General features: G+C 41.4%; 1 protein-coding gene across 2 annotated transcripts in view; it reads left to right on the top strand.

Moving 5' to 3' along the window:
• Positions 1-24,899, top strand: part of HLCS (holocarboxylase synthetase) — a 143,336-nt gene that overhangs the window by 40,739 nt on the left and 77,698 nt on the right. For both annotated transcript variants that reach the window (XM_075263463.1, XM_075263464.1), the window contains one exon: positions 23,652-23,923. In XM_075263463.1, the coding sequence (XP_075119564.1) occupies positions 23,652-23,923 (272 nt within the window). The remainder of the gene's footprint in view (positions 1-23,651; positions 23,924-24,899) is intronic.

Raw genomic sequence — 24,899 nt, 5'->3', positions numbered from 1 at the left:
AGACTCGGACTTCATTTAACTCTTGCAGGTCCTGTGCTGCTGGTGTGCCAGTGAAATATGGCAGGAGTGCCACTCTTGGCATGTGTGCCAGGGGTTGCTGAACTCTCCTGTAGAGGGTAATATGAATTTTGTGGCTTGCTATGGTCCAAAGTGTGTGAGATTGCAGAGATAGTGATGTGAGTTTGGGTTTTGTGGGGGTCCTGGGAAAAACGTATGTGCGCTATTGTGACAAAAAGTAGCCTATTGCGCAATCGAGTGTAGGGACTATGTTTGTGGAAAATTTCAGCCAAATCGGTGGAGCGGTTTTTGCGTGATTGACCGCCAAACATCCGAACATCCAAAGTCACAAACCCACAAACTCACAAACATTTCACATTTATAATATTAATAGGATATGACAGAGGAGAGAAGCTGAGCTGTGTGGTATATAGCGTTATATGATAGGGGAGAGAAGCTGAGCTCTGTGATATATAGGTTACCGGTATATGATAAAGGAGAGAAGCTGAGCTCTGTGATATATAGGGTTATATGATAGAGGAAGCTCACGGATAGAGATGAGCGAACACTGTTCGCATCAGCCGATCCGAACAGCACGCTCCCATAGAAATGAATGGAAGCAGCTGTGACGCCGGCCGGCCGCCAGCAAAGTCAGCGTCACAGGTGCTTCCATTCATTTCTATGGGAGCGTGCTGTTCGGATCGGCTGATCCGAACAGTGTTCGCTCATCTCTACTCACGGATGATTGTCCTGACATCTTACTTTAGAATTGTCAGATATAATTCAGAATTCATTGTCCCATCATTGATAATAAGTCGTCCTGACCCAGAAGCAGCAAAACAAGCCCAAACCATAATACTCCCAGCACCAGGTATCACAGATGGTTTAAGGAGTTTATGCTGAAATGTCTGGTTTTTCTTTCTCTAAACATAAAGCTTCTTACTCTGTTTTCGTCTTCTAGATTGTCCAGATAATCTTTAAATATCTTCAGACAACAGAAATGTTCTTTGTGGGGGGCAGCGGCTTTCTCCTTGTGCTCCTGCCATGCACCCCACTGTTGTTCAGTATCCTCCAAATGGTGGACTTGTGAACAGTAACATTAGCTTATGTGTGAACGGCCTTTAGTCACTTAGAGGTTTCCTTGGGTTTCTGGATGACGGTTAGGACTAGTATACACTTTGCTCCTTGTGTCTTCTTTATGTATTAGATTGTGTTTGGGCTGTGGATTGGTGGAGTCCGACCTCTTTAGAGATGGTCTTGAGACCTATCTGACGCTAGGTTCACACCAGCGCCTGGAGTCCGTTCTCAGCTTTCCGTCTTCTGCCTGCAGAAGACGGAAAGCTCTCAGACTGGGTCCGGCCGTGAGCGGTGGTGAGTATTTTATGTTCTCCGCCGTGAAACCGTTTTTTAAAAATCTGACACAGAGTACTGCATGTCCGACTCTGTCCGATTTAAAAAAAAATGGTTTCGCGGCGGAGAACATAAAACGCTCACCGCCGCTCACGGCCGGACACCTTTCAAAGCCATTCAAATGAGTGGATATGAAAGAGTCCTGCAGGTTTCCGTCTCCTGCCTCTGTTTTGTGCAGGAAACGAAAACCTGCAGAATGGAGACCGAGCGCAGATGTGAACGAGCCCTTAGCCTGATTAGCACCAACAACTCTTCTTTTGAGGTCCTCAGAAATCTCCTTTGCTTGTGCCATGCTGCACTTTCACAAACATGTATTGCGGAGATCAGACTTTGATAGATCCCTGTTTTTAAAAAAAAAAAAAAAAAAAATAGTCACCCACTCCCACCCTTCCTATTATCTGCTAATCCTTCACAATGTTTTAACCCCTTAGCGACCCTTGACGTAACTGTACGTCATGGGTCGCATGGGGATGTATGGAGCGAGCTCACACGCTGAGCTCGCTCCATACACGGCAGATGCCGGCTGTATAATACAGCCAGGACCTGCCAATAACAGCAGCGGTCGGTGCCCGAGCCGATCGCTGCTGTTAACCCTTTACACACTGCGGTCAAACGTGACCGTAGTGTGTAAACGGCGCCGGCGGCACGGGCGCCGCCATGTTTCCCCGATCGCCGCCCTCCTGAACGTCACAAGAGGGCGGTGATCAGTTGCTATGACAGCCGGAAGCCTATTGAAGGCTTCCAGGCTTGTCTCTGCCCGAGATCTATTAGGCGATGCCAGAGGCCAGAGGCAGCGTCTAATAGAAGTGCTGCGATTTTCCTATTCACTGCAATACTGTAGTATTGCAGTGAATAGTATGAGCGATCAGACTCCCTAGGTTTCAAGGTACCTAAGGGGTCTGATCATAAATGTAACAGAAGAAAAAAAAAAGTTTTTAAAAGTATTAAAAAAATAAAAAAAATATAAAAGTTCAAATCACCCCCCTTTCCCTAGATTAGCTATAAAAGTAATTAAAGAACATTAAACTTAAACATATTAGGTATCCCTGCGCTCCAAAATGCCCGAACTGTTAGAGTATTAAAACATTTATCCCGTACTGCGAACGGCGTAGCGGCAAAAAAAAATAAAAACCGCCAAAAAGCGTTTTTTTCAACACTTTGCCTCCTATAAAAAATTGAATAAAAAGTGATCAAAGCATCAGATCTTTCCCCAAATGGTATCAATAGAAACGACATCTTGTCCCGCATAAAAAGACACCACAACCAGCTCCATACATGGAAATATGAAAAAGTTACAGGTGTTAGAACATGATGACACAATTTTTTTTTTCTATTTTGCAAAGTTTATCATTTTTTTTAAAAGTATCAAAACATTTCAAATACTATATAAATTTGGTATCACCGCGTTCGTACTGACACGTAGAACACAGGTAACATGTCATTTGTACCAAACAGTGAACGCTGTAAAAATTAAACCCATAAGAAAATGGCGCAAATGCATTTTTTCTCCAATTGCACCTCATTCTGAATTTTTTTCCAGCTTCCCAGTACATTGCACAACATATTGAATGGTGCCATTACAAAGTACAATTTGTCCCGCAAATAATAAGCCATCATGTGACTCTGTGAACTGAAAAATGAAAAAGTTATGGCTCTTGAAATGTGAGGAGGGAAAAACGAAAATGCGAAACCAAAACATGGCCTGGTCCTTAAGGGGTTAAGCACCAGTTTATTTATTTTTTATTTATTTATTTTTAAATGTAGATTATGAGCCCCACATAGAGCTCACAATGTACATTTTCCCTATCAGTATGTCTTTAGAGTATGGGAGGAAATCCATGCAAACACAGGGAGAACAAACTCCTTGCAGATGGTTTTTTGCCCTTGGCGGGATTTGAACACCAGGACTCCAGGCCTGCAAGGCTGCAGTGCTAACCACTGAGCCACTGTGTGGCCCATTAAGCACCAGTTTATATGCGGACAGTCCGTTTCGCTATTCGTTCATAGGAGAGCCTGGAAATCTCATGGGAATGAGAAGGGAAACCTGACTTTGTGTTCATGTAAGAGGATGAGTCAGGTGGAGAATCAGTGTTGGTCACATGGTCCAGCTAAGGACCTGCTGTGAATTAGAACAGTCTTTATGTCCTAGTAGAACAAAAGGACATCTCAGAGCATAGCTAGTACAGAGAGCAGGTGCATAGAGTGCAACAACGGTTTACTAGGTCACCGTGTCATACCACATTTCTCCAGTAGTGGCCACTGTTGGAGATATACCACCTGCACCGTACAGGTCCTGTAATCTAATATGGTTGCTAATAATTAATATTAACCCATACAGATTGTATTGGGTTATGTAAAAAGCCCGTTTATCAAGTGTCGATGTTCTTTTTATCACTTTTAGTAGAAATCTTCCCATCTAACTTCTACCTCTGTATGGAATAGTCAGATATGGCATATCCTCTCCTGATGATAATTAGGGAGAATAACCAGAAGATTTATCTAATTTTTTTGACTTTTAATATGATACCAAGAGTTAAAGGGGATTTCTGGTCCTAAATCGAGTTGTCATACTGATGGCCCATCCACAGGGTAGGTGATCAGTATGTGATCTGTGGGGTCCGACAGCTGTTGGAGCAGCCGCCGGGTGTTGGAGACAAGCAGCCTGCACAGCACTGCCCCCATTCAAGTAATAGGAGCGACGCAGCAGCCCCATACACAGCATACAGGTGCTCCCGGGAACTGCAGAGCCGCTCCACTAGAAGCTCCCGATACCCTGCGCCTGACTGCTGCAACAGCTGATCTGTGCGGGGTCAGGGCATCGGACACCCACAGATCATATACCTATCCTGTGACTTAAAGGGGTTGTCCATAAATTTCAGAAAACCTGGAGGAGGCCGGGATCTGGAAACAAGAACAAAAATGATACGTGTCTCAGTTGTCTGCCACCGCTATCCGGTCCAGCGCCCATCACGGCCTGTTCCGTTGGAAGTCCTTGCCACACAGGACCGCTGATGCCTCCTCCAGGGTTCCCGAAATTCGTGGACAACCCCTTTAATGCCTGGTTTGCCAGGAAAGCTTTCAAAAAATCCTAAGCTTAGCGAAAGTGTTTGCTACAGCAGAATGTGAACGCTAACCAATGTTATCGTAGACAGAACCAAAAAAGCAACTTAAAAATACGGTGACTCCAGGGCTCTGCCATTTATTGACTTGATGGCTGTTTGCAATATTTTTGTTGTTATTTTTGTTGCTTTTGCTCTTTTTCGGCCGCCCCCTCTACCTATCACTTGTGGATTTCACATATTTATTTGGTCAGCACGAATATAAATATTCTGTACGGATGGTGCGGCGCGCGCAAGTGGAGAACTGCTGTGACGGAACAGCGCCGCTCATTCAGTGCCCACCGCTCCTGAGTAAATATACACACTGGCCCTGCAGACCTGAATATGTTTTTTTTGCATTATTTGGCTGTTTTCTTATGCAGCGGGTGTATCACTATGCGGGTCTATTTGCTGGCAGATAGAGTTTAGCTCTTGACCCGAGTGTTTTCCTACAATAAACACAGCGGTGATGAGGGAGCCGTTCCGTAGATTGCTTCCAGATCAACTGATTTTGCAAGCCACAGGTAATAGAATGGTGAGGGATTGAGAAAGTGCTCAGTCTTGTGAAACCAAGATTCACATCAGCGTGCCTCGAATTGAAGGCCATATATGTTCTCACGGGCAAAGTGTGCCCCCAAAAATAGGCAAGCCAAAAAAGTGAACATAGGTAGGACCTCAGTACAGAGAAATTTCCACAACTTTCATTGAACTAAAAAATTGTAAAGGGCTTGTCCGAGATTGGTAAAATGTATTTGTTATTGGCTGATCAGTGGAAGACCTCTTCTTCCACAATTACTACAGTAGGATTCCTCGTTCCTCCTCATACTAGTCAGGTATGTGCTCACAAAGTCTGGCATCGGTGGGTACTTGACTGTGTCAGTCCCAATGGACTCTTTGGAATGGAGGAGCATTGCACGTGCATGACCACTACTCCGCCTCTCGTCACTGTGTTGGTATAGTAAGGAGGGATGGAGGGTTCAGGAACCCTTTTCTAGTCTTTGTTGGGACCTCCGGTGGTCAGAAATGTATCACCTCTCCTTTGGATCTTGGCACAACCCGTATAAAGGGTCTACTTTCTACGTAGTCTTCTAAAGTTCCATACTGACGAAGCTGATACAGTGAAACCTCTCGAAAAGATCACCTCTTAGAGAAGACCACCCCCTACACAGACCACATATTATGTGATGGTTTTTCAGTTTTTCATATTAAGCGTCATCTTTGAGAAGACCACCCACCTAGAGGACCACTTTTTAATGCAATTTTGATGGTCATTTTAAAGAGGTATCACTTGAGGGCTTACCTTACACCTCATAGAGTAGACCTTACCCGATGGAGTGGATACCATAGCTTTTCCCAATGGCAGCACTGTCGCTAACACACATGTTTAGGTTGCCTCCTTATAACTTCTCTAGGTGAACCTGTGCTGAACATTTTCAGTGCCTGGCAGTAGAGCATGTGGCCACCATCTTGAAGAAGCTATGGACTTACAGATTTTTACATTGGTATCTACATTACTGGTTGGGTGGCTTCTCCTAAGGTTAACCTTGGAGTGATTTTTCACCTTCTTATAGCCAGATCACAGTAGTGTATAGCATTTCTGTAGCTTATGTAGAACACTAACACCCGGTATAAGGGAAAATAGCTCAATATCACAAAAATTATGGTAAATCTAAGTTTTACACACCAATTTGAACCATTATGTATCATTGTAATCTTGGGTCACTCTTTTGCATTCAGTTGGTAGTTTTGGCCTCTTTCCGTAATATAGTCTGCTATGGAGATTGTGCTTACCTAAATTGTAGGGTATGGTGGAGGTCTTTGGTTCAATGGTAGCCCAGTCATGATTGGTTTTTCTCTAGTGGCAGTGTTCATATAATGAGCCTTGACTGGTTTTGTCTTGAAGACAGTAAGTCAGCCCTGAGTAAGGGTATAACCATAGTGACTGGTTGTGTAGGCCATACACGTGTATGTGGTAGGCTGGATAGGTGAAACAGCCACAGGTGGACATTATAAATTTGTGAATCAAGATGTACCTTGAAAATTCTGGGAAGGAGACTCTTCACTTTAAGAGTATGAGCACAAAGAAATGTAGATATGGTGTAGAGGATGTACTGTATTATACATAGGTAGCCAGTAAAAAAAATAAATAAAATAAAATAAATAAATAAATTAGTAAATGAATATAGAAATTAAAAACAGCTTGGGCAAAACTTTTTCCAGTTGTTTCATCCATCAGCAGACCAACCAAGGGAAAAAAGGCTCCTAAAAAAAATTAATATTAAAATATTGCTCCTATGTCCTGATCAGACACATCTTTCCATACTCAGTAGTGAAAGATGTGTCTGATCAGGACATACATGCACAGATCAGATTTGACCAGAAAAATTAGGTCTTAGTAAAAACTGTAAAAATCGTCTTGTTAAATTGCTCGTAATTTATTATCGATTTTTGCTGAGAAGTTTTTATTAAGCCTGTATAAGAAATATTTCGCTTCAGTGCACTTGTCGTCGAATATTGCTCCAGAATTTTTATGCGAAATTTGACCTGCAGTAGATTTTCACTTGCAATGTCAAAGGTTAAAAACCGCTGCGAATCTGCGTTTGTAACTTGCAAACTTAACTGTCGATTTGCTGATTTGAGAGGAAAAATAGGTCATGTGTGTACCCATAAGGCGGAGGGAGCACAAAAATCGTAACTATAAATACATTAATGTATAACTGGTCATTCTTGGATATTATTGGGATTGTAATTGTGTCACCTTTTTATACCGTCTTGAATTAATTTTTAGTCTGTGTGACATTTTTGAAATTTTTTTTACTATTATTTAATTTTTTTTTATTACAATTTTTGTTCATCTTTTTCTCTACTTGGTAAAAAAAATTATTATTTGCCCCTGTACCAAAAAAAGTCCAGTAAATTTGAAGCCAAAGTGAATTATTTTTTTTTGTTAGTTTTAAATTTAGCTTTCTTTCGTAAATCTTATTGTTACATTATTTTTGCAAAGTTCTGACCCCATATTGGTTGTCGTAATTGACTTCACACGTAGCTGGTGCGACAAGGAAGTTATTGCTAGGGCAGCTGTTAAATCATTGTGAAAATTGCTGTGGCCTTGACCAGGTTAAGACTCACTTGCACCGAAAGAATTGAATGCCGAGAAATTTCATTTTTTTTTTACCGAGCTCAATCTCATTACTTTGTTCAGATGGACTTGTATATATTCTCTCCTCTAATTATACAAATTAATATAAATTATATATTTATTATGTGATTTGGTAAATGTATGTTATTTCTTAAAAAAACATATACTATTTAAATTTTTTGAATTAACAAATTGCCATTTTAACTTTTTTTTTTTTGGCTTATTTTTTTATGTCTACCTAATTGTTTAATTTTTTACCTAACTTGTGATCGATCTATTTCAATTATTGTTATTCAGACGAGAGAAAGATCCTTTTTATTTACAATTGAATAATGTCAATTTTTAGTTCTTAAAAATATTTATTAGCCATTTATATTCGATCAATTTTTGTGCTTGGCAGAAAAACCATCTATTCGAAACATTTTTAAGAATTCTTGTTGCTCTTTGAACTGGGTAAATGTTCCTAGAAATAGTAATATTATCCATCCAAAAATCTAAAACTAGTAATATCATATTTCAAAATCTAAAATTACTTCTATTGTAATCCAAAAAATCTCAACAAAAAGTGATATCGTTATCCAAATATCGAAACAGTAAATTAATAATCGAAATATCTAAAATTCGTAATATAATCAACAAATCTGAACATATTAATGTTGTCACCCAAAAATAATTATCGTCAAAATAAATAAAAATTTTTGCTTGTTTTGCATTGTGATTTTTTTAACTTTTTTAAAATTAACTAATGCTTTAAATTTATAAATTTATGTATTCTACAATTTAGAATTATTCTATGTATTAATAACACCTTTTATAACAGACTTCTTATTAGAACAAGGCAATTTTTGCTTTACTGTTTGTTCGTAAGCGCCGTAATGCGATGCAGATGAAGCGATTTATTTTTTTTAGTAGGTATAATTAGAGATTTGTCAAATATTAACAGTTTCGTTGTTGGTTCAGAAAACAAATCTTTAACATTCTTGTTTTTTTTTTTGCAAATATCACGTGGTATGGGAATGATATTGAATTTAATGAGCATTTTTTTTTCTCTATAAAAATTTTTTCCACAACAAACACTGTGATCAAACGTTGGCTATAAGTCAGTAAGGAATTGTGAAATTCACTACGGTCATTTTTGAGGATTTCTGTTGGATCTTGTCAATCGCTCACTATTTTCAATATATAGTATGCTCTGGTTAATTGTTTTTTTTTCCAGGAATTTTTCGTACAATTCTCTATTGGAAAACACACTTGTTAACTGTTTGAACAAAAAAAAACAAAACAAAAAATTGCAAATAATTTGTATGAAATTCTTGACCAAAAAGTGTCTATAAAGGAAGGTTAAAGGTTTTTATAGACAATGAGGCTGGTAAAAATTATTACATATTCATAAAGGATCCAGGGCTGCAAAAAAACCCCCCCCAAAACCTGAAATTCAGGTCCTATCTTATGAAAACAATATTTTTTATTAATAAAAGAATTAATATACAAGAAACCATAAACCGCTTTAGTAAGTATCGTATTGTATTGTATATTGTAAGGGGAGGATTAATGCAATTACCCATTTTAACATTTCTGTAAATAAAAAATGTTCAAGTTTTTTTATTTTACCTATTAATTTTTTATTTTTACATATATAAACCATCATATTTTGTTATTACATGTGTATTATATGGCAAATAAACGAAATAGAATATATAAAAATAATTTTAAAAACACCAAAAACTAAAGCATTGGTGAGTGAGGTTTTTTTATGCTTTTATTTTTGCACCATCACCAAGGATTTCTGTTCGTTCCAACATTGTGCACTATGATGAGGAGGGTTCTGAACACAAGAGGTCACTAGAGATTGAAAACTAAAGTATTTCCATTCCGTCCATGACTGTAGGAGACCGAATTACAATTTAAAACTGGATTCTAGAACAAATGTCATAAAAATAGCTATATTATAAAAAAAAAAAATTATAGTGGTGTTCTTGTAAAATTCTTGAGGCTTCTTTTAAGGAATCACATTCAATTAAAATGATTGTAATTCCATGCAATATTAACAATTTAACTTGGACAGATTATTTTCGTAAATTTAAGTGTAAATTTTTTTGGATTAAAGGAGTCATCGGTCCACACCCTCCCAAAATGTGATATTTCACCCAAATAGGAATTTAAAACAGTTTTGCTCATTCCAAAATATTTTATATCAAAAGATAAAAATTCACTGAAAAAAAAATTACTAAAATATTTAATTCCATACCTAAAAATGGAATGAAGTTCACTGGGCTTAGCTAGCCAATAAAATTGAAGGTGAATTACTCTGCAGAGTTATAAGAGAGGGCGAGGTTTTATAGTATTTTAATGGTTGTCGGTGTTTTTGATAGTCTCTTGATCTATTGGGCAATTTGCTTTGTAAAAATTTCCATAAAATTTCCCAAATAATTATGTAGGTATGATGGAGCTAGTGAAATCAGGTCATCTGTGGGGGCAATAGTCTGTTTCTGTGATAGCGAAAGGGTTTTTTTTTGTTCATGATTATGGGGTCTCTAATAAAGGGGTATACTTTAGAGATAACCAATTAACTTTTAAAAGAAAGGGTTGTGGGCATGCTCTATGACCAGTACAGAGGTCACTGTGCAGGGAGAGGAGATGAACTGTGACCATTACCTATTGTGATTGTTGGATCATGTGTTATTTATTTATAGGTGTTATCTGTTATTGTAATCCTTCTTTTGATAATGAGATGGCTGCTGAAAAGTGATCTCTACAGAACAGGAAGTCTCAGACTATTATGAGGCTTAATGGCTAGAGATAAAGCTTTAAGAGGGCAGGGTCATTTTGACAAGGGGAATGGTAACACCCATTTCTCAATGTATTCATAAATTTCACAGAGTTATGAGAAAATATGCACCAGAATTGTTATTTCGTGGGGAATATAAATTGTTTATAAAACAGACTTATCAGGAGAGCAGACAGTTCTTTTTTTAATATAAAAAGTCTGAATTCTTAACAAAAAGTGCACCAATAAGGACATTTGTCAATACTTATTAGGGGATATTTATCATGAGGGGAATTTTCAGTCAGTTTCGTTTCAGGCTGGGTTGCAAAAATTTTGGCAAATTTCTCGAACATTGGATTGGATTGGACAATCTTTGCAAAGATTGGGACACATCTTCAACTTATCCTTAGAATAGGTCGTGAACATTGGATTGTGGGGTATTAAACCCAGCGCCTCCACCGATCAGCTGTTCTCAGTCCAAATTTCTTAATCTTTTTTTTTTTCACACTGGCATAAAATTGTTGTTTTTACATTTCCCTTTTTTTATATAGAATTTTGAAATTCTGAATAGTCTGTGCAACCAATCCTAAAGTATGGTGTTAGGTTCTCTTGTGCATGGTAATAGCGGGTATCACCTGTGTGGTCACCGGAATCGCTGGAATCATACTTGATCAGTTTGGTGGAATATGTTGGAATTCTTTTTTTTGCTGAGGACTCTTGACTTCTTTTGCTAATATGTGGACACCTGTCTAAATAATATGTTCTACTGACTGGGCAATAATTATAAAAAGGTTTCAAATTTTATTTTATCTTTTTGAAACTTTTTGAAATTTGGAAATTAGGCCATTAAAAAAAAAATCAACATTAATGTATTAAAGATCTAAAAAAATTGTAAAGGTATCTTTGTTTCTACGGTAGTGTTACCTCCATTGCAGCTCTTACAAAGGTTTATGGCTCAACTTTTCTAAGACGCCGAATAACAATGTCGCTAGTTATGCGGGCACAGAGGTGAGGGAGTTGTGTGCATCTTGTTATCCACAACTCCAGATGAAACTATGGCAGTCCATATTGTTTGCCATGTGTCTTCCCAGAAGTAGAAGAAAAAGTGGATCAAAATAAGCAAGTGGAAAGAAGATGACATTTGAAGAGCTTGCCTAACTTTCCCAAACTCCCGAAAAGTGAATCCTTTCATGGTTTATGAAGTAGTGTGACCTTTAGGCTTGTTGCTTCCACCAACCAAGGCTTCCTCCATTGGGGGACCACAACCTAGATTTTTGAGCCCTTGAGGAAAGCTTGGGAAGCCCAAGGCATGGATAGGTCTGTTATGCTAGTGGGGGCCACTTGGCCTTGACCTTTGCTCTCTGACTAACTGAAGTCTTAGGTACAGTTAGAGGCCTCAAAATTTATGAGTGTTCGTTATTCTGCACTTACTGTGTGTTTGTTGGGTTTGACGAATATCTGTTTAGTGTAGACACTGTCAGACACCTACTAAATTGCTGCTACAGGTTAGGGACTAAAACCTGGAGTTGAATCTATGGACATCTTTGGAATTTACCTTCTGTCAGGAATAGACTCCAGGAGCATCAACTGTTGTGAAATTGAGCAGATGACACCAGTACTAGGTATAAAATCAAGCAGAAGACTTAACTTTGAAGTGGTCAGGGCTGGCAGAGTTTGTTCACAAGGGAAGACGGGTTAGGTCCATGGCTGACAGTATTCTGACACAATGGTAGTCAGGCAGTAGATCAGGACAAGCAACAGATAGATAGATGTGGATAGAAGACAAAGGTGTAGGTGTAGGGTGACCCAGGTCCAGAGCATCAGTAGACAGGAGCAGGATCCCAGCCAGGTCAGCAGCAGATAAAAGTGGAATGGCAGGAGGAGCTACAGTGGGAATAGTTGATCATTACAGACATGATTGAGAATATGAATTTAAGGTTCAGTGGTGTTGTTGGACAGTCTCTGCTCCTACTTGCACCCTGGCCTTAAGATGTGATCGGTGTTGGTAACCGGACACTGCTAGTGAATGGTACTTGTACCTCACACTTTGTCTTTTCCATTGCAAATATCACCATTTCCCTTCCATTACATTAGGAGGATGTGAAATGATTGGATTTAGCAGATTTGCTGTGTTTTTGAGAAGTATTTCCTAAGGAGCTCATGTGCTGTCCGCCCTTATCCTGTTATGTTTGTCTAAAGAAGACATCATGTGTGGCCAAGCCGTGCCGGTCGGGATTACTTGACAGATGCGTAGATTACTAATAAAACCGTCGACTAGACCCTTCAGATGTTGAGGACACTTATAGGAATTGTCAACGACAAATATTATTTTAAAGAGCAGTTCATCACCCAAGTATCAGTAGCTGTGAAAATAGAAATGGTCTCATTCCTGAGCACTTCTGTAATTCCTTGGGAGATTTGTGGCAGGCAGCTCGGAAAAGTCTGACGCTGGAAAAATTGTGTCGCTGTTCTAGAGGGAGAAAGATCTTCAGAAAGATGAACTACGGTGATGATTTGTCTCTTCATATAACTGAGAAGATGTATGGTTGTAAGGAAAGGACACTCCACGTTCATATAGTATGACTACAACAAATCTAGAAAATTCTATTTTTGGGTGCTGCGTTGCACCCACGGTTCTAGAGCACACTTGAGTATTGCCTGAATGCAACCCTGCTTTGTTACTTGTCCAAGCTTAACAAGTGTTGGACTGGTCAAGCACAGTACCAGAGAGTTCTCCGGAGGGCCCCAAACAATTTTTGTCCAGCAGAAGACAAACACATTTAATGGATACTATAGATTATTTTCTAGGGGTTGGTTGGTGAGACCCAGAATCATTTTCCTGGTGGGAACAAGGAACCTAAGTTTGACATAGGAGACCACATACAGTAAATGTTCTGTAAGGGTTTTAGTTCATGGTTCTCAAATCATGTGTGCCCATCTACTTAGTCTTGGTAACCATATATGACATTTTACTTGTACAACAGGAGAGTTACTGGGCTTAGAACCATAGACAGTTTCTAACAAGCTCCGCAGTGATAGAAGGGCACTGTGCCACTTGGTGTGACCCAAGGCCCAACAAAATAAAAACATTTGGAGAAACTTCATGTGGAGATACTCCATGAAATATCTTTGGATCTCCGTGGAACATCAGTTGAGAATCAAGGAATTCTGCACTACCCAACTCAAGTGGTGGAACTGAATCCGCACAATCTTATTCCATCATCTTTATTGGGAAGCCTTCTGAGAAGAGTGGAAGGAAGAGATGTTCCTGGAAAAGTAGATCCATGAGCTTGCAGTTGGTTTGGCCTTGTCTGAACTAAGGTGCAGGACATAAGGAGTCTCTACGTTTTTCACCTGTAGCTTCTCCAAGGGGAAATGGCCTTTTCTAGTTACATCCCTAGGTTGCAGTCCCCAAAGTAGGCACCCATTGGTGTAGGGTAGGCTGCTGGGATCATGCACAGGTGAAGTCAGGATGAACCTGGGATCTGGATGAATGTTATGGACGTGACAAAGCAAAGGATGAGACAATGATATAATAGAAATAACAAAAACCAACCTCAACGATGAAAGCTAAGCAATAAATCTGTAGGGCGAAAGGCTAAAGCTGAACCTAAAAGTAAGGTTAAGGTCAGCGTCCAAGTCTGTACATAAATAGCTGGGCAACACGGTGGCTCAGTGGTTAGCACTGCAGCCTTGTAGCGCTGGAGTCCTGGGTTTGAAACCCGCCAGGAGCATTTGCAAGGAGTTTGTATGTTCTCCCCGTGTTTGCTTGGATTTCCTCCCACTCTACAAAGACATACTGATAGGAAAAAAATTGTACATTGTGATCCCTATATGGGGACAATCTACATAAAAAAGCATACATTAATAGCTGAAATAGTACGCAACTTACAGAGGTTTTCGGGGTTTCTGGGCAATTTTTACATTGTGGGTTATCCTCATAATAAGCCACCAGTATCTTATTGGTAAGGGTCTATCTCCCGGTCCTTGCACTGATCAGCTGTTCCTGCTGTTCCAGGCATTGGCATTTTTACCAGGGACTATACCGAAAGACACCATATGCACTGTATAATGGCCGTGTCGGGGACTGCAGCTCTGGTTCTATCACTACAGTAGGAGCAGTACTGAGACATGGCTATATTATGCAGTGGACAGAGCCTTCTGCTTCAGGCATCATCCCCTCTTATAGCTTGTGGTGCTAGGGGGCAGTGAGAACGGCTGATTAGTGTGTGGTGTCTAAGTGTTGGACCCCCCACCTGATTAGATCCTGATGACCCATCCTAAGCATCAGTCTCAAACGTACAAAGGTGTTTGGACATCCCCTTTAACCAACAGGTAGAGACGTATGGCAGGGTTACTCCTTATATGCTGCTGGTGCAGACATCAGCAGAGGGTGGGGGTTGCTATTAGAATGAGTTTGTCTTTTTGGTACATGAGTTACCAAGTGGCAGAATGAACTAACAAAATCACCTCTGCTACATCTAGAAATTGTGTGGTGAGGAAACAAATGTTCTTCAATGTCCAAAATCTATAGTTGGTGCAGAAACCTACATTTTATAGTAAATGACCTCTAAAGTCTCTTCACCTATTCTTCTCCTCCAGGACTGTTACTTATTAATGTGTCCCATTACAAGCCTTGAGAGATCGGGTTAACACGGCTCAGTAGTATAATGGCCAGATCGTGGACTTCTTGTATGTCTACTGAACCTAAATAAGATCCCTGTCGGAGCCCATGAAAGGCTAAATGTGCGGGCAGGGCCCTCTATCTGACTGTACCAGCCGGTCATTGTTAGTATTATATCTGTTAGTATATTTTTTGTACTGTATGTAAATCCCCAAATGTAAAGCACCATAGAATTAATATAATAATGTACAGCACCATGGGATTAATAAAATAATGTACAGCACCATGGAATTAATATAATAATGTACAGCACCATGGAATTAATAAAATAATGTACAGCACCATGGAATTAATATAATAATGTACAGAGCACCATGGAAATAATATAATAATGTACAGCACCATGGAATTAATATAATAATGTGCAGCACCATGGAAATAATATAATAATGTACAGCACCATGGAATTAATATAATAATGTACAGCACCATGGAATTAAAATAATGTACAGCGCCATGGAATTAATATAATAATGTACAGCGCCATGGAATTAAAATAATAATGTACAGCGCCATGGAATTAATATAATAATGTACAGCACCATGGAATTAATATAATAATGTACAGCGCCATGAAATTAATATAATAATGTGCAGCACCATGGAATTAATATAATAATGTACAGCGCCATGGAATTAATATAATAATGTACAGCGCCATGAAATTAATATTATAATGTACAGCACCATGGAATTAATATAATAATGTGCAGCTCCATGGAAATAATATAATAATGTAAAGCACCATGGAATTAATATAATAATGTACAGCACCATGGAATTAATATGATAATAAGATAAGATAATCCTTTAATAGTCCCACATTGGGGAAATTTCAGCGTGTTACAGCAGCATAGTAATACAGATACAGGATAATACAGAGTAATATATTACAGACGTAGACACAGATAAGCTGAGAAGAGAAGATATACTAGGAGTCCATGGCAGCTAAGGAAAAACAGAAGAGAAAGAGGAAGACCTCATGGTCATCCTCATAATCATTAGTTCTCTGTGCGGAGTGATCTTCGCTTGGTTTGATGTAGATTATACAGCCTGGTCGCGGTTGGAAGGAAGGACTTGCGATAGCTCCTTCTCACACTTGGGGTGAAGCAGACGGTCGCTTACAGTGCTGCCAAGTCCCATCAGGGTCCCATACATGGGGTGGGATTTGTTCTCCCACATGGAGGTCACCACAGACAGTATCCTTCTGTCACCCACCACCTGTACTGGGTCCAAGGGGCTCCCCAGGACAGAGCTGGCCCTCCTGATCAGCCTGTCAAGTCTATTTCTGTCCCTGGTTGATATACTGCTCCCCCAGCAGGCCACACCGAAAAAGATGGCTGAGGCAACCACAGAGTGGAATTAATATAATATTGTCCAGCACCATGGAAATAATATAATAATGTACAGCACCATGGAATTAATATAATGTGCAGCACCATGGAATTAATATAATAATGTGCAGCACCATGGAAATAATATAATAATGTACAGCACCATGGAATTAATATAATAATGTACAGCACCATGGAATTAATATAATAATGTACAGCACCATGAAATTAATATAATAATGTACAGCACCATGGAAATAATATAATAATGTACAGCATCATAGAATTATTGATGCTATATAAATAAATAATAATAATAATAATAATAAAAAAAAAATGTGATTCAGTAACACAACAGGGAGTCCGGGTGTCCATTCTTTATTAAATTTGTACCCCCAAGGCTGGAATTGGCAAAATACAATATCCATGTTCAAGGTCTCCTGAGGTTACTGTACTTGTAGCTTATAGTACTGGTGTCATCTCAGCACCTTATATACTTAGAGGTGTTTTTCCATCACATCAGTGTATTCCCTATTCACAGGATAGTGGATAAGTTATAGATTGGAGGGGGTTCTATTGACACTTCCCCCTGCCCAATATACAACCCACTATCCTGTCAGTATGAGGGAATAAGTAGGGAATGAGTCCCTGAGAAGGGAATCTACTTTGTCCAGCTTTTTTTTTTTTTCTTTCTTTCTCTTGCCCATGGTTCTCAATGGTACTTTACCCAGGTCTGACAGTTCCTGGTTACAGTGTATCCCTATATGGGAATAAATAAGTGATGTCACAAAGCAGAAATAATAAAAATAGTGATGTCACAGTACAGGGATAATACACACAGTGATGTCACAGTACAGGGATAATACCAGTGGCGGATCCAGGGTTTGCGGCGCCCACTTTTATGTTGACTCCGCCCATTCTCATTCATTTTTCATGTGATTCCACACAGTATAATCCTCCTACAGTCACCCGTAAATTATATGTCCCCCCCTCCATCTCTCCCCATTTTCATATACACCCTTCATCTACCCCTAGTTTCATGTCCCCCCCGTCTCTGCCCCAGTGTCATGCCGTTCTCCCCCCTTCATCTGCCCCAGTGTCATGCTGTTCTCCCCCCCTCTATCTGCTCCAGTGTCATGCTGTTCTCCCCCCCTCTATCTGCCCCAGTGTCATGCCGTTCTCCCTCCGTTCATCTGCCCCAGCGTCATACTGTTCTCACACACACTCACCTTCCCTCGTTCCCCCACAGCTCTCTCCCTCATACACATAATGTAGGCGCGATGTGACATCATCACATCGCGACTACAAATGCCGGAGCTCAGCGTTAAAACAGGAGCTGAGCTGTGACAGCTCCTGCTTTAAACGCCTATGTATTCAGCTCATCGGCGTCCGGCTCTAGGTTTTTATGGGCCCTTGGGCGACAGAGCCTCAGTGGGCCCCCTTGTAAAGGAGGCGGAGGAGTCGAGACACTGTGCGTCGCAGATGAAGCAAGTGACGTCATGCAGGAGTGTGGCATCACCAACGCCATACCTCCTAATTTTTAATGAGTAGAAAGAGGGGTAAAATGTGCGGCGCGCTCTGCGTTTCATTGGGCCCCCTCCACCTCTGTCCCCAGTTTCATGCCGTTCTCTCCCCACCCCCTTCATCTTCCCCAGTGTCATGCCGTTCCCCCCCCTCCCCTTCATCTGCCCACAGTTTCATGTCCCCCGTCTCTGCCCCAGTGTCATGCTGTTCCACCCCTCCCCTTCATTTGCCCCCTCAGTTTCATTGGGCCCCCTCCATCTCTGTCCCCAGTTTCATGCCGTTCCCCCCCCCTTCATTTGCCCCCCAGTTTCATGGGCCCCCTTCATTATGGTTCACCTTAATATGTAATACAAAACAAACACTTACACTCACCTTCTATCACTCACCTTCCATCGTTCCCCCGACGCTCCTCTCTCACTCCAGTCACATACGCGATGCAGGAGCTGTGACCTCAGGTCCTGCTTAGCTCCGGCCCGGCTTGTGTGTGTAGGCGCGATGTGATGACGTCATCGCGCCTACACACGCAAGCCGGGCCGGAGCTTTAAAGCAGGAGCTGAGGTCACAGCTCCTGCTTTAATCGCGTATGTATTCCAGCTCATCGGCGGACGGACACCGATGAGCTGAAATCGTGACAGGCAAGTGCCGGGGCCCCCAGAGGCTCTGTGGGCCCCGGCACTTGCCCAACTGCCGAGCTGACCGGGACCATTTTGTTAGGGTTGCCCGGCTCGCCCGGCCCTGGATCCGCCCCTGGATAATACACACAGTGATGTCACAGTACGGGATAATACACACAGTGATGTCACAGTACAGAAATAATACACACAGTGATGTCACAGTACAGGGATAAAACACACAGTGATGTCACAGTACGGCGATAATACACACAGTGATGTCACAGTACAGCGATAATACACACAGTGATGTCACAGTACAGGGATAATACACACAGTGATGTCACAGTACAGCGATAATACACACAGTGATGTCACAGTACAGCGATAATACACACAGTGATGTCACAGTACAGGGATAATACACACAGTGATGTCACAGTACGGCGATAATACACACAGTGATGTCACAGTACAGCGATAATACACACAGTGATGTCACAGTACAGGGATAATACACACAGTGATGTCACAGTACAGCGATAATACACACAGTGATGTCACAGTACAGCGATAATACACACAGTGATGTCACAGTACAGGGATAATACACACAGTGATGTCACAGTACAGGATAATACACACAGTGATGTCACAGTACAGAGATAATACACACAGTGATGTCACAGTACAGGATAATACACACAGTGATGTCACAGTACAGGATAATACACACAGTGATGTCACAGTACAGGATAATACACACAGTGATGTCACAGTACAGGGATAATACACACAGTGATGTCACAGTACAGGGATAATACACACAGTGATGTCACAGTACAGGATAATACACACAGTGATGTCACAGTACAGGATAATACACACAGTGATGTCACAGTACAGAGATAATACACACAGTGATGTCACAGTACAGGGATAATACACACAGTGATGTCACAGTACAGGATAATACACACAGTGATGTCACAGTACAGGATAATACACACAGTGATGTCACAGTACAGAGATAATACACACAGTGATGTCACAGTACAGGGATAATACACACAGTGATGTCACAGTACAGAGATAATACACACAGTGATGTCACAGTACAGAGATAATACACACAGTGATGTCACAGTACAGGGATAATACACAGTGATGTCACAGTACAGGGATAATACACACTGTGATGTCACAGTACAGGATAATACACACAGTGATGTCACAGTACAGAGATAATACACACAGTGATGTCACAGTACAGAGATAATACACACAGTGATGTCACAGTACAGGGATAATACACACAGTGATGTCACAGTACAGGGATAATACACACAGTGATGTCACAGTACAGGATAATACACACAGTGATGTCACAGTACAGAGATAATACACACAGTGATGTCACAGTACAGGGATAATACACACAGTGATGTCACAGTACAGAGATAATACACACAGTGATGTCACAGTACAGGGATAATACACACAGTGATGTCACAGTACAGAGATAATACACACAGTGATGTCACAGTACAGGATAATACACACAGTGATGTCACAGTACAGAGATAATACACACAGTGATGTCACAGTACAGGATAATACACACAGTGATGTCACAATACACATATAATATGTACAGTGCAGTCTCAGTATAACCAGTGACGTTGTCCTTAGGAATCGGGCTGATACTGATTTTCTATCAGAGGTGAAGCAGACATGTAGATGCTTTGACCGAGCCTAGTCGGGGTAGTCAGACAGGCCACAGATTCACTAGCAGCGGACAGAACTGGTTATGTGATATCGCTGATAGTGAAACATGTTGGGACAAATAAGAAGTCAATCCAAGATTTAGCACAGAAGGGCGCACAAGCCTAGCTAGGAATACTAAACCTATGACTGTCATTGATCAGCAGGTACCAGGGCAGACCCGTCATACATGGTAGAAGGGGCACTTGGCCCGTGCCTATTTCTGTTTCTGATTAGTTCCCTACAGTGTGTGCCACAATTTACAAGCTTGCTTCTATTTTTGTGGATTTGCAGGGCGAGTTCCTTGCAGTAAAGGTGTTCCCTTGTAATCATGGCCCAGGCTGCAAAGAAATGTCTGTCCAGGGTTTATATCCTGCGGGACGTTCAGATTGGCGGTAACCGCGCAGCCAGAATGTAATCAGAGGTTATGGTGGGGGATTATGATAAACCGCACATTGATGGGGGCTTGACAGGGGCTGATGTGATACAGACATATGGTCTTCTGCCAATGTGATACCTGGCCTTACTATCCATGAAGGAGCTAACCGCATGGAGCTCCCAGGCCCATCCATTCACGGGTCATGCTTTTCAGCCCCGCTCCAGGTCTCAGCACGGAGAGCTGCATCGTATTAATTGGTGTTACATCATTCTGCACAGTCGGCTTTTCCGCAGCCTCGGACTTCATTACAACACTCGTCCATCATAGAGTTATGTGTGAGCTGAAAGGCAGAATCTTCTGTAATATAATATCCATACAATGACCGTCGCAGTTCACAAAATCAGGAAAGCCATGACAACAAAAGACCATGGAGGCCGTCATCCACCTTTCCAAAATCCCTGAATGGCAAGTCTGACTAGTTCTTGGGTACCCAGCTCTTAAGGAACAGGACTGGTGAGTTTATAGGCCAAACCACCGATTCCGACTCCTCTAAATTTCAACAGCTCGACTCTGACTCCTTCATGAATGGCTAACAGCCACGGTCAGACAAAAGCAGTTAAGTTCATATCAATATGCAAATATGCCCTTCGGAGCAATGAAGGCGTTGCTATTGCTCCAGTCAGAGAAGCTTACTTATATACTGACAAAAATGCTGATGTCTCAGTAATGGAGACAGGGATTCATAAGAGAAAGACTCTGTTGGATTCTGGTGACAGTAACCTATATATCTGCAGGGCTGGGGTGATATACTGGTTCTGGTGACACTAACCTATCTATCTGCAGGGCTGGGGTGATATGCTGGTTCTGGTGACAGTAACCTATATATCTGCAGGGCTGGGGTGATATACTGGTTCTGGTGACACTAACCTATCTATCTGCAGGGCTGGGGTGATATGCTGGTTTTGGTGACAGTAACCTAGCTATCTGCAGGGCTGGGGTGATATACTGGGGTCTGGTGACACTAACCTATCTATCTGCAGGGCTGGGGTGATATGCTGGATCTGGTGACAGTAACCTATCTATCTGCAGGGCTGGGGTGATATACTGGTTCTGGTGACAGTAACCTAGCTATCTGCAGGGCTGGGGTGATATACTGGGGTCTGGTGACACTAACCTATCTATCTGCAGGGCTGGGGTGATATGCTGGATCTGGTGACAGTAACCTATCTATCTGCAGGGATGGGGTGATATACTGGTTCTGGTGACACTAACCTATCTATCTGCAGGGCTGGGGTGATATGCTGGTTCTGGGGACACTAACCTATCTATCTGCAGGGCTGGGGTGATATCCTGGGTCTGGTGACACTAACCTATCTATCTGCAGGGCTGGGGTGATATGCTGGATCTGGTGACACTAACCTATCTATCTGCAGGGCTGGGGTGATATGCTGGTTCTGGTAACACTAACCTATCTATCTGCAGGGCTGGGGTAATATGCTGGTTCTGGTGACACTAACCTATCTACCTGCAGGGCCAGGGTGATATACCGGTTCTGGTGACACTAACCTATGTATATGCAGGGCTGGGGTGATATGCTGGCTCTGGTGACACTAACCTATCTATCTGCAGGGCTGAGGTGATATACTGGTTCTTTGATAGACTCTCTTTAGAGGGGGTTTTCAGGTTTAATAAGGCCTAATGAGTATCTAAATAAAGCATTCTACAACTTCCTGATATACTGTATATACTCGAGTATAAGCCGAATTTTTCAGCACAGTTTTTGTGCTGAAAAAGCCCCCCCCCCCCCCCCCTCGGCTTATACTCGAGTCAGCAAAAAATATTTAGTTGTAAATCCCTCCTTTCCCTTGAATACATCCAAAAGCAGAAAATGACTGTGACACACATACATATTAGGTCTCCCTGTGTCTGAAAGTGCCCGGTCTACTGAATATAGGGGATCTGCAGTGCTCCTGTTCTGTGGGAAGGGGTTAATAGGAGCACTGCAGATTCCCTATATTCAGCCAGGCTGAATTCCAAGTGGGGGAAAAAAACAGTCCTCAAGCTCAGGGAAGGGGCAGACAGAAAACCAAAACACCCCCTCCCCTTTCCCAGCAACTACTGCACCCAAAAACTCCAACCATTTAAATTTTTGAAATTTTCCAGTAGCTGCTGCATTTCCCCCCAAGGTTTATACTCGAGTCAATACGTTTTCACAGTTTTTTGTGGTAAAATTAGGGGCCTCGGCTTATACTCGAGTATATACGGTACTTTCTTTCAGTTCTTCACCATTTTTTAGATGTAATTAAATTTTATTGAGTTTTCATAACAGAACAAAATCTGTGCACAATACAGAATGCAGACAGTGGTGGTAACAACGTAATAACAATTGTATAAATAGACGCGTAAGTCCGAAACAGGTAAAGAGAGAGTAGAACAGATGCAAAAGAAAGAGAAAAGAGGGAAAGGGGAGACAGAAGGACCCGGGGAACATGTAGACACCAAACTCACCTATATTTAAGACCTCTCCTTTCTGTCAGTAAGTGGGAGCTTGTTTGTATGTAAAATAACCCTGTACGTAGCTAGTCCTGCTCTCTGCTCGGAAGAAGTGGAGACCATTGTACGCTGTCTAGACAATGCTCTGTGATCTCAGCACATCAGAAGCAGCTGCACAAATCTCTCTGCTGGTTTGTCACAATGTATCAGTCTGGAGTCCAAGCTGTTTTACTCACAGAGCATTGTCTAGACCGGATACAAGAGTATCATCTGAGAGTAGAACGAGCTATGTACAGAGTGACTCTGTATGTGAGAGTGCTCTCATTCATTAACTGCAAGTAGAGGTCTTGACTATGATGAAGAAATGAAAATTGACCTAATGCTCTTATCTTCACATTAGGTAATAAGACATCTTCACCCGTGATAAGTTGTGTTTGTGTCTCTCGTACAGGAGGACTACCCCGATGTTCTGCAGTGGATTAAATCAAGGAAAAACAAAAATGATCTGATAAAATCTAGCAAGATGTCTCTGAAAATCTGTCACTCCCCCCAGCATGATGAGGACATCACTCCATCTCTAGCTCCACTCATCACTGGAGAAGAAGACTTCGAGTCTGAGGACTTCAACCTGGACAAATATCGGGAGAATCTCCAAACTGAAAAACTTGGTAAAGTTGTATTGTTTTCGGAAGTCACCACCTCCACATTCAATCTTCTCGATGGGTAAGTTCATCCTACAGTAGAGTTCTGTCAAATATTCTTCTTCTTGTATGATGAACATACGTGTTACTTTACCCTTAGTATAGGAGTATACCATATCGTGAACGCAGTAGGGCCCATGGACAAGGTCAACTATTTTTTTGTTCCCTACATTTCTCAAAATGGGCGATTGTGTTGAACTAAAGAGGACCATTGGTTACAGAGCATATTGACCAAAATCTGTGGTTTCATGGAGAGTCCTGTTGAACATTTACAGATGGGTTTGGGTAGTCTACAGGGTGTAGGCCCATTTTACCTGCTGCTACTGTTGACTGTAGACAGGTGTCCTCATGAGTGAGTCTCTTCTACACCTTCACCAGACCTACCGCCGATAACATTAATCATTGTCATGGATTTTCATCTGCTGTTCTTCGGAAAGTTCAATGTATACTGTCATATATCGAGAAGGATCTACTTTATACCATATCTGAATGCTATCCAGATAAGACCTCCTCCCAGCAGTCAGCTGTAGAGATGAACGAACAGTGAAATATTAGATATTCAATATTCGTTTCGAATAGCCCCTCAATATTCGACTATTCGAAACAAATATCAAACCCCATTATAGTCTATGGGGAAAAAAGCTTCATTTCAGGGAAAACCACTCTTCGACTCAGGAGAGTCACCAAGTCCACTATGACACCTCAGCAAATGAGGACACAACCTCTGGAATGCAACTGAGACAGCAGGGGAGGCATGTCTGGGATTATCTAACAAGCCAAAGTCCCTGTATTACGCCAATAATAATGCGGGAACTGACTTTTTCCCATAGGAATGCATTGACCAGCGTTGCCATACAGAGTACAGCATTCGGCCAATCAACGCTGGTTCTGCCGGAGGCTTGTCTTGTGAGGAGGCAGAGTCTAAGATTGGTCCACAGCAGTCTCCATTGTGGTCCGATCTCAGGTATAGCAGAGTTGACACAGCTCTGCTACACCTG

The sequence above is a fragment of the Leptodactylus fuscus genome, chromosome 2, assembly GCF_031893055.1.
Source record: "Leptodactylus fuscus isolate aLepFus1 chromosome 2, aLepFus1.hap2, whole genome shotgun sequence".
Lineage (NCBI taxonomy): Eukaryota > Metazoa > Chordata > Amphibia > Anura > Leptodactylidae > Leptodactylus > Leptodactylus fuscus.
Note: the sequence above shows the minus strand (reverse complement) of the source record. Positions and strands in the feature narration are given on the sequence as shown.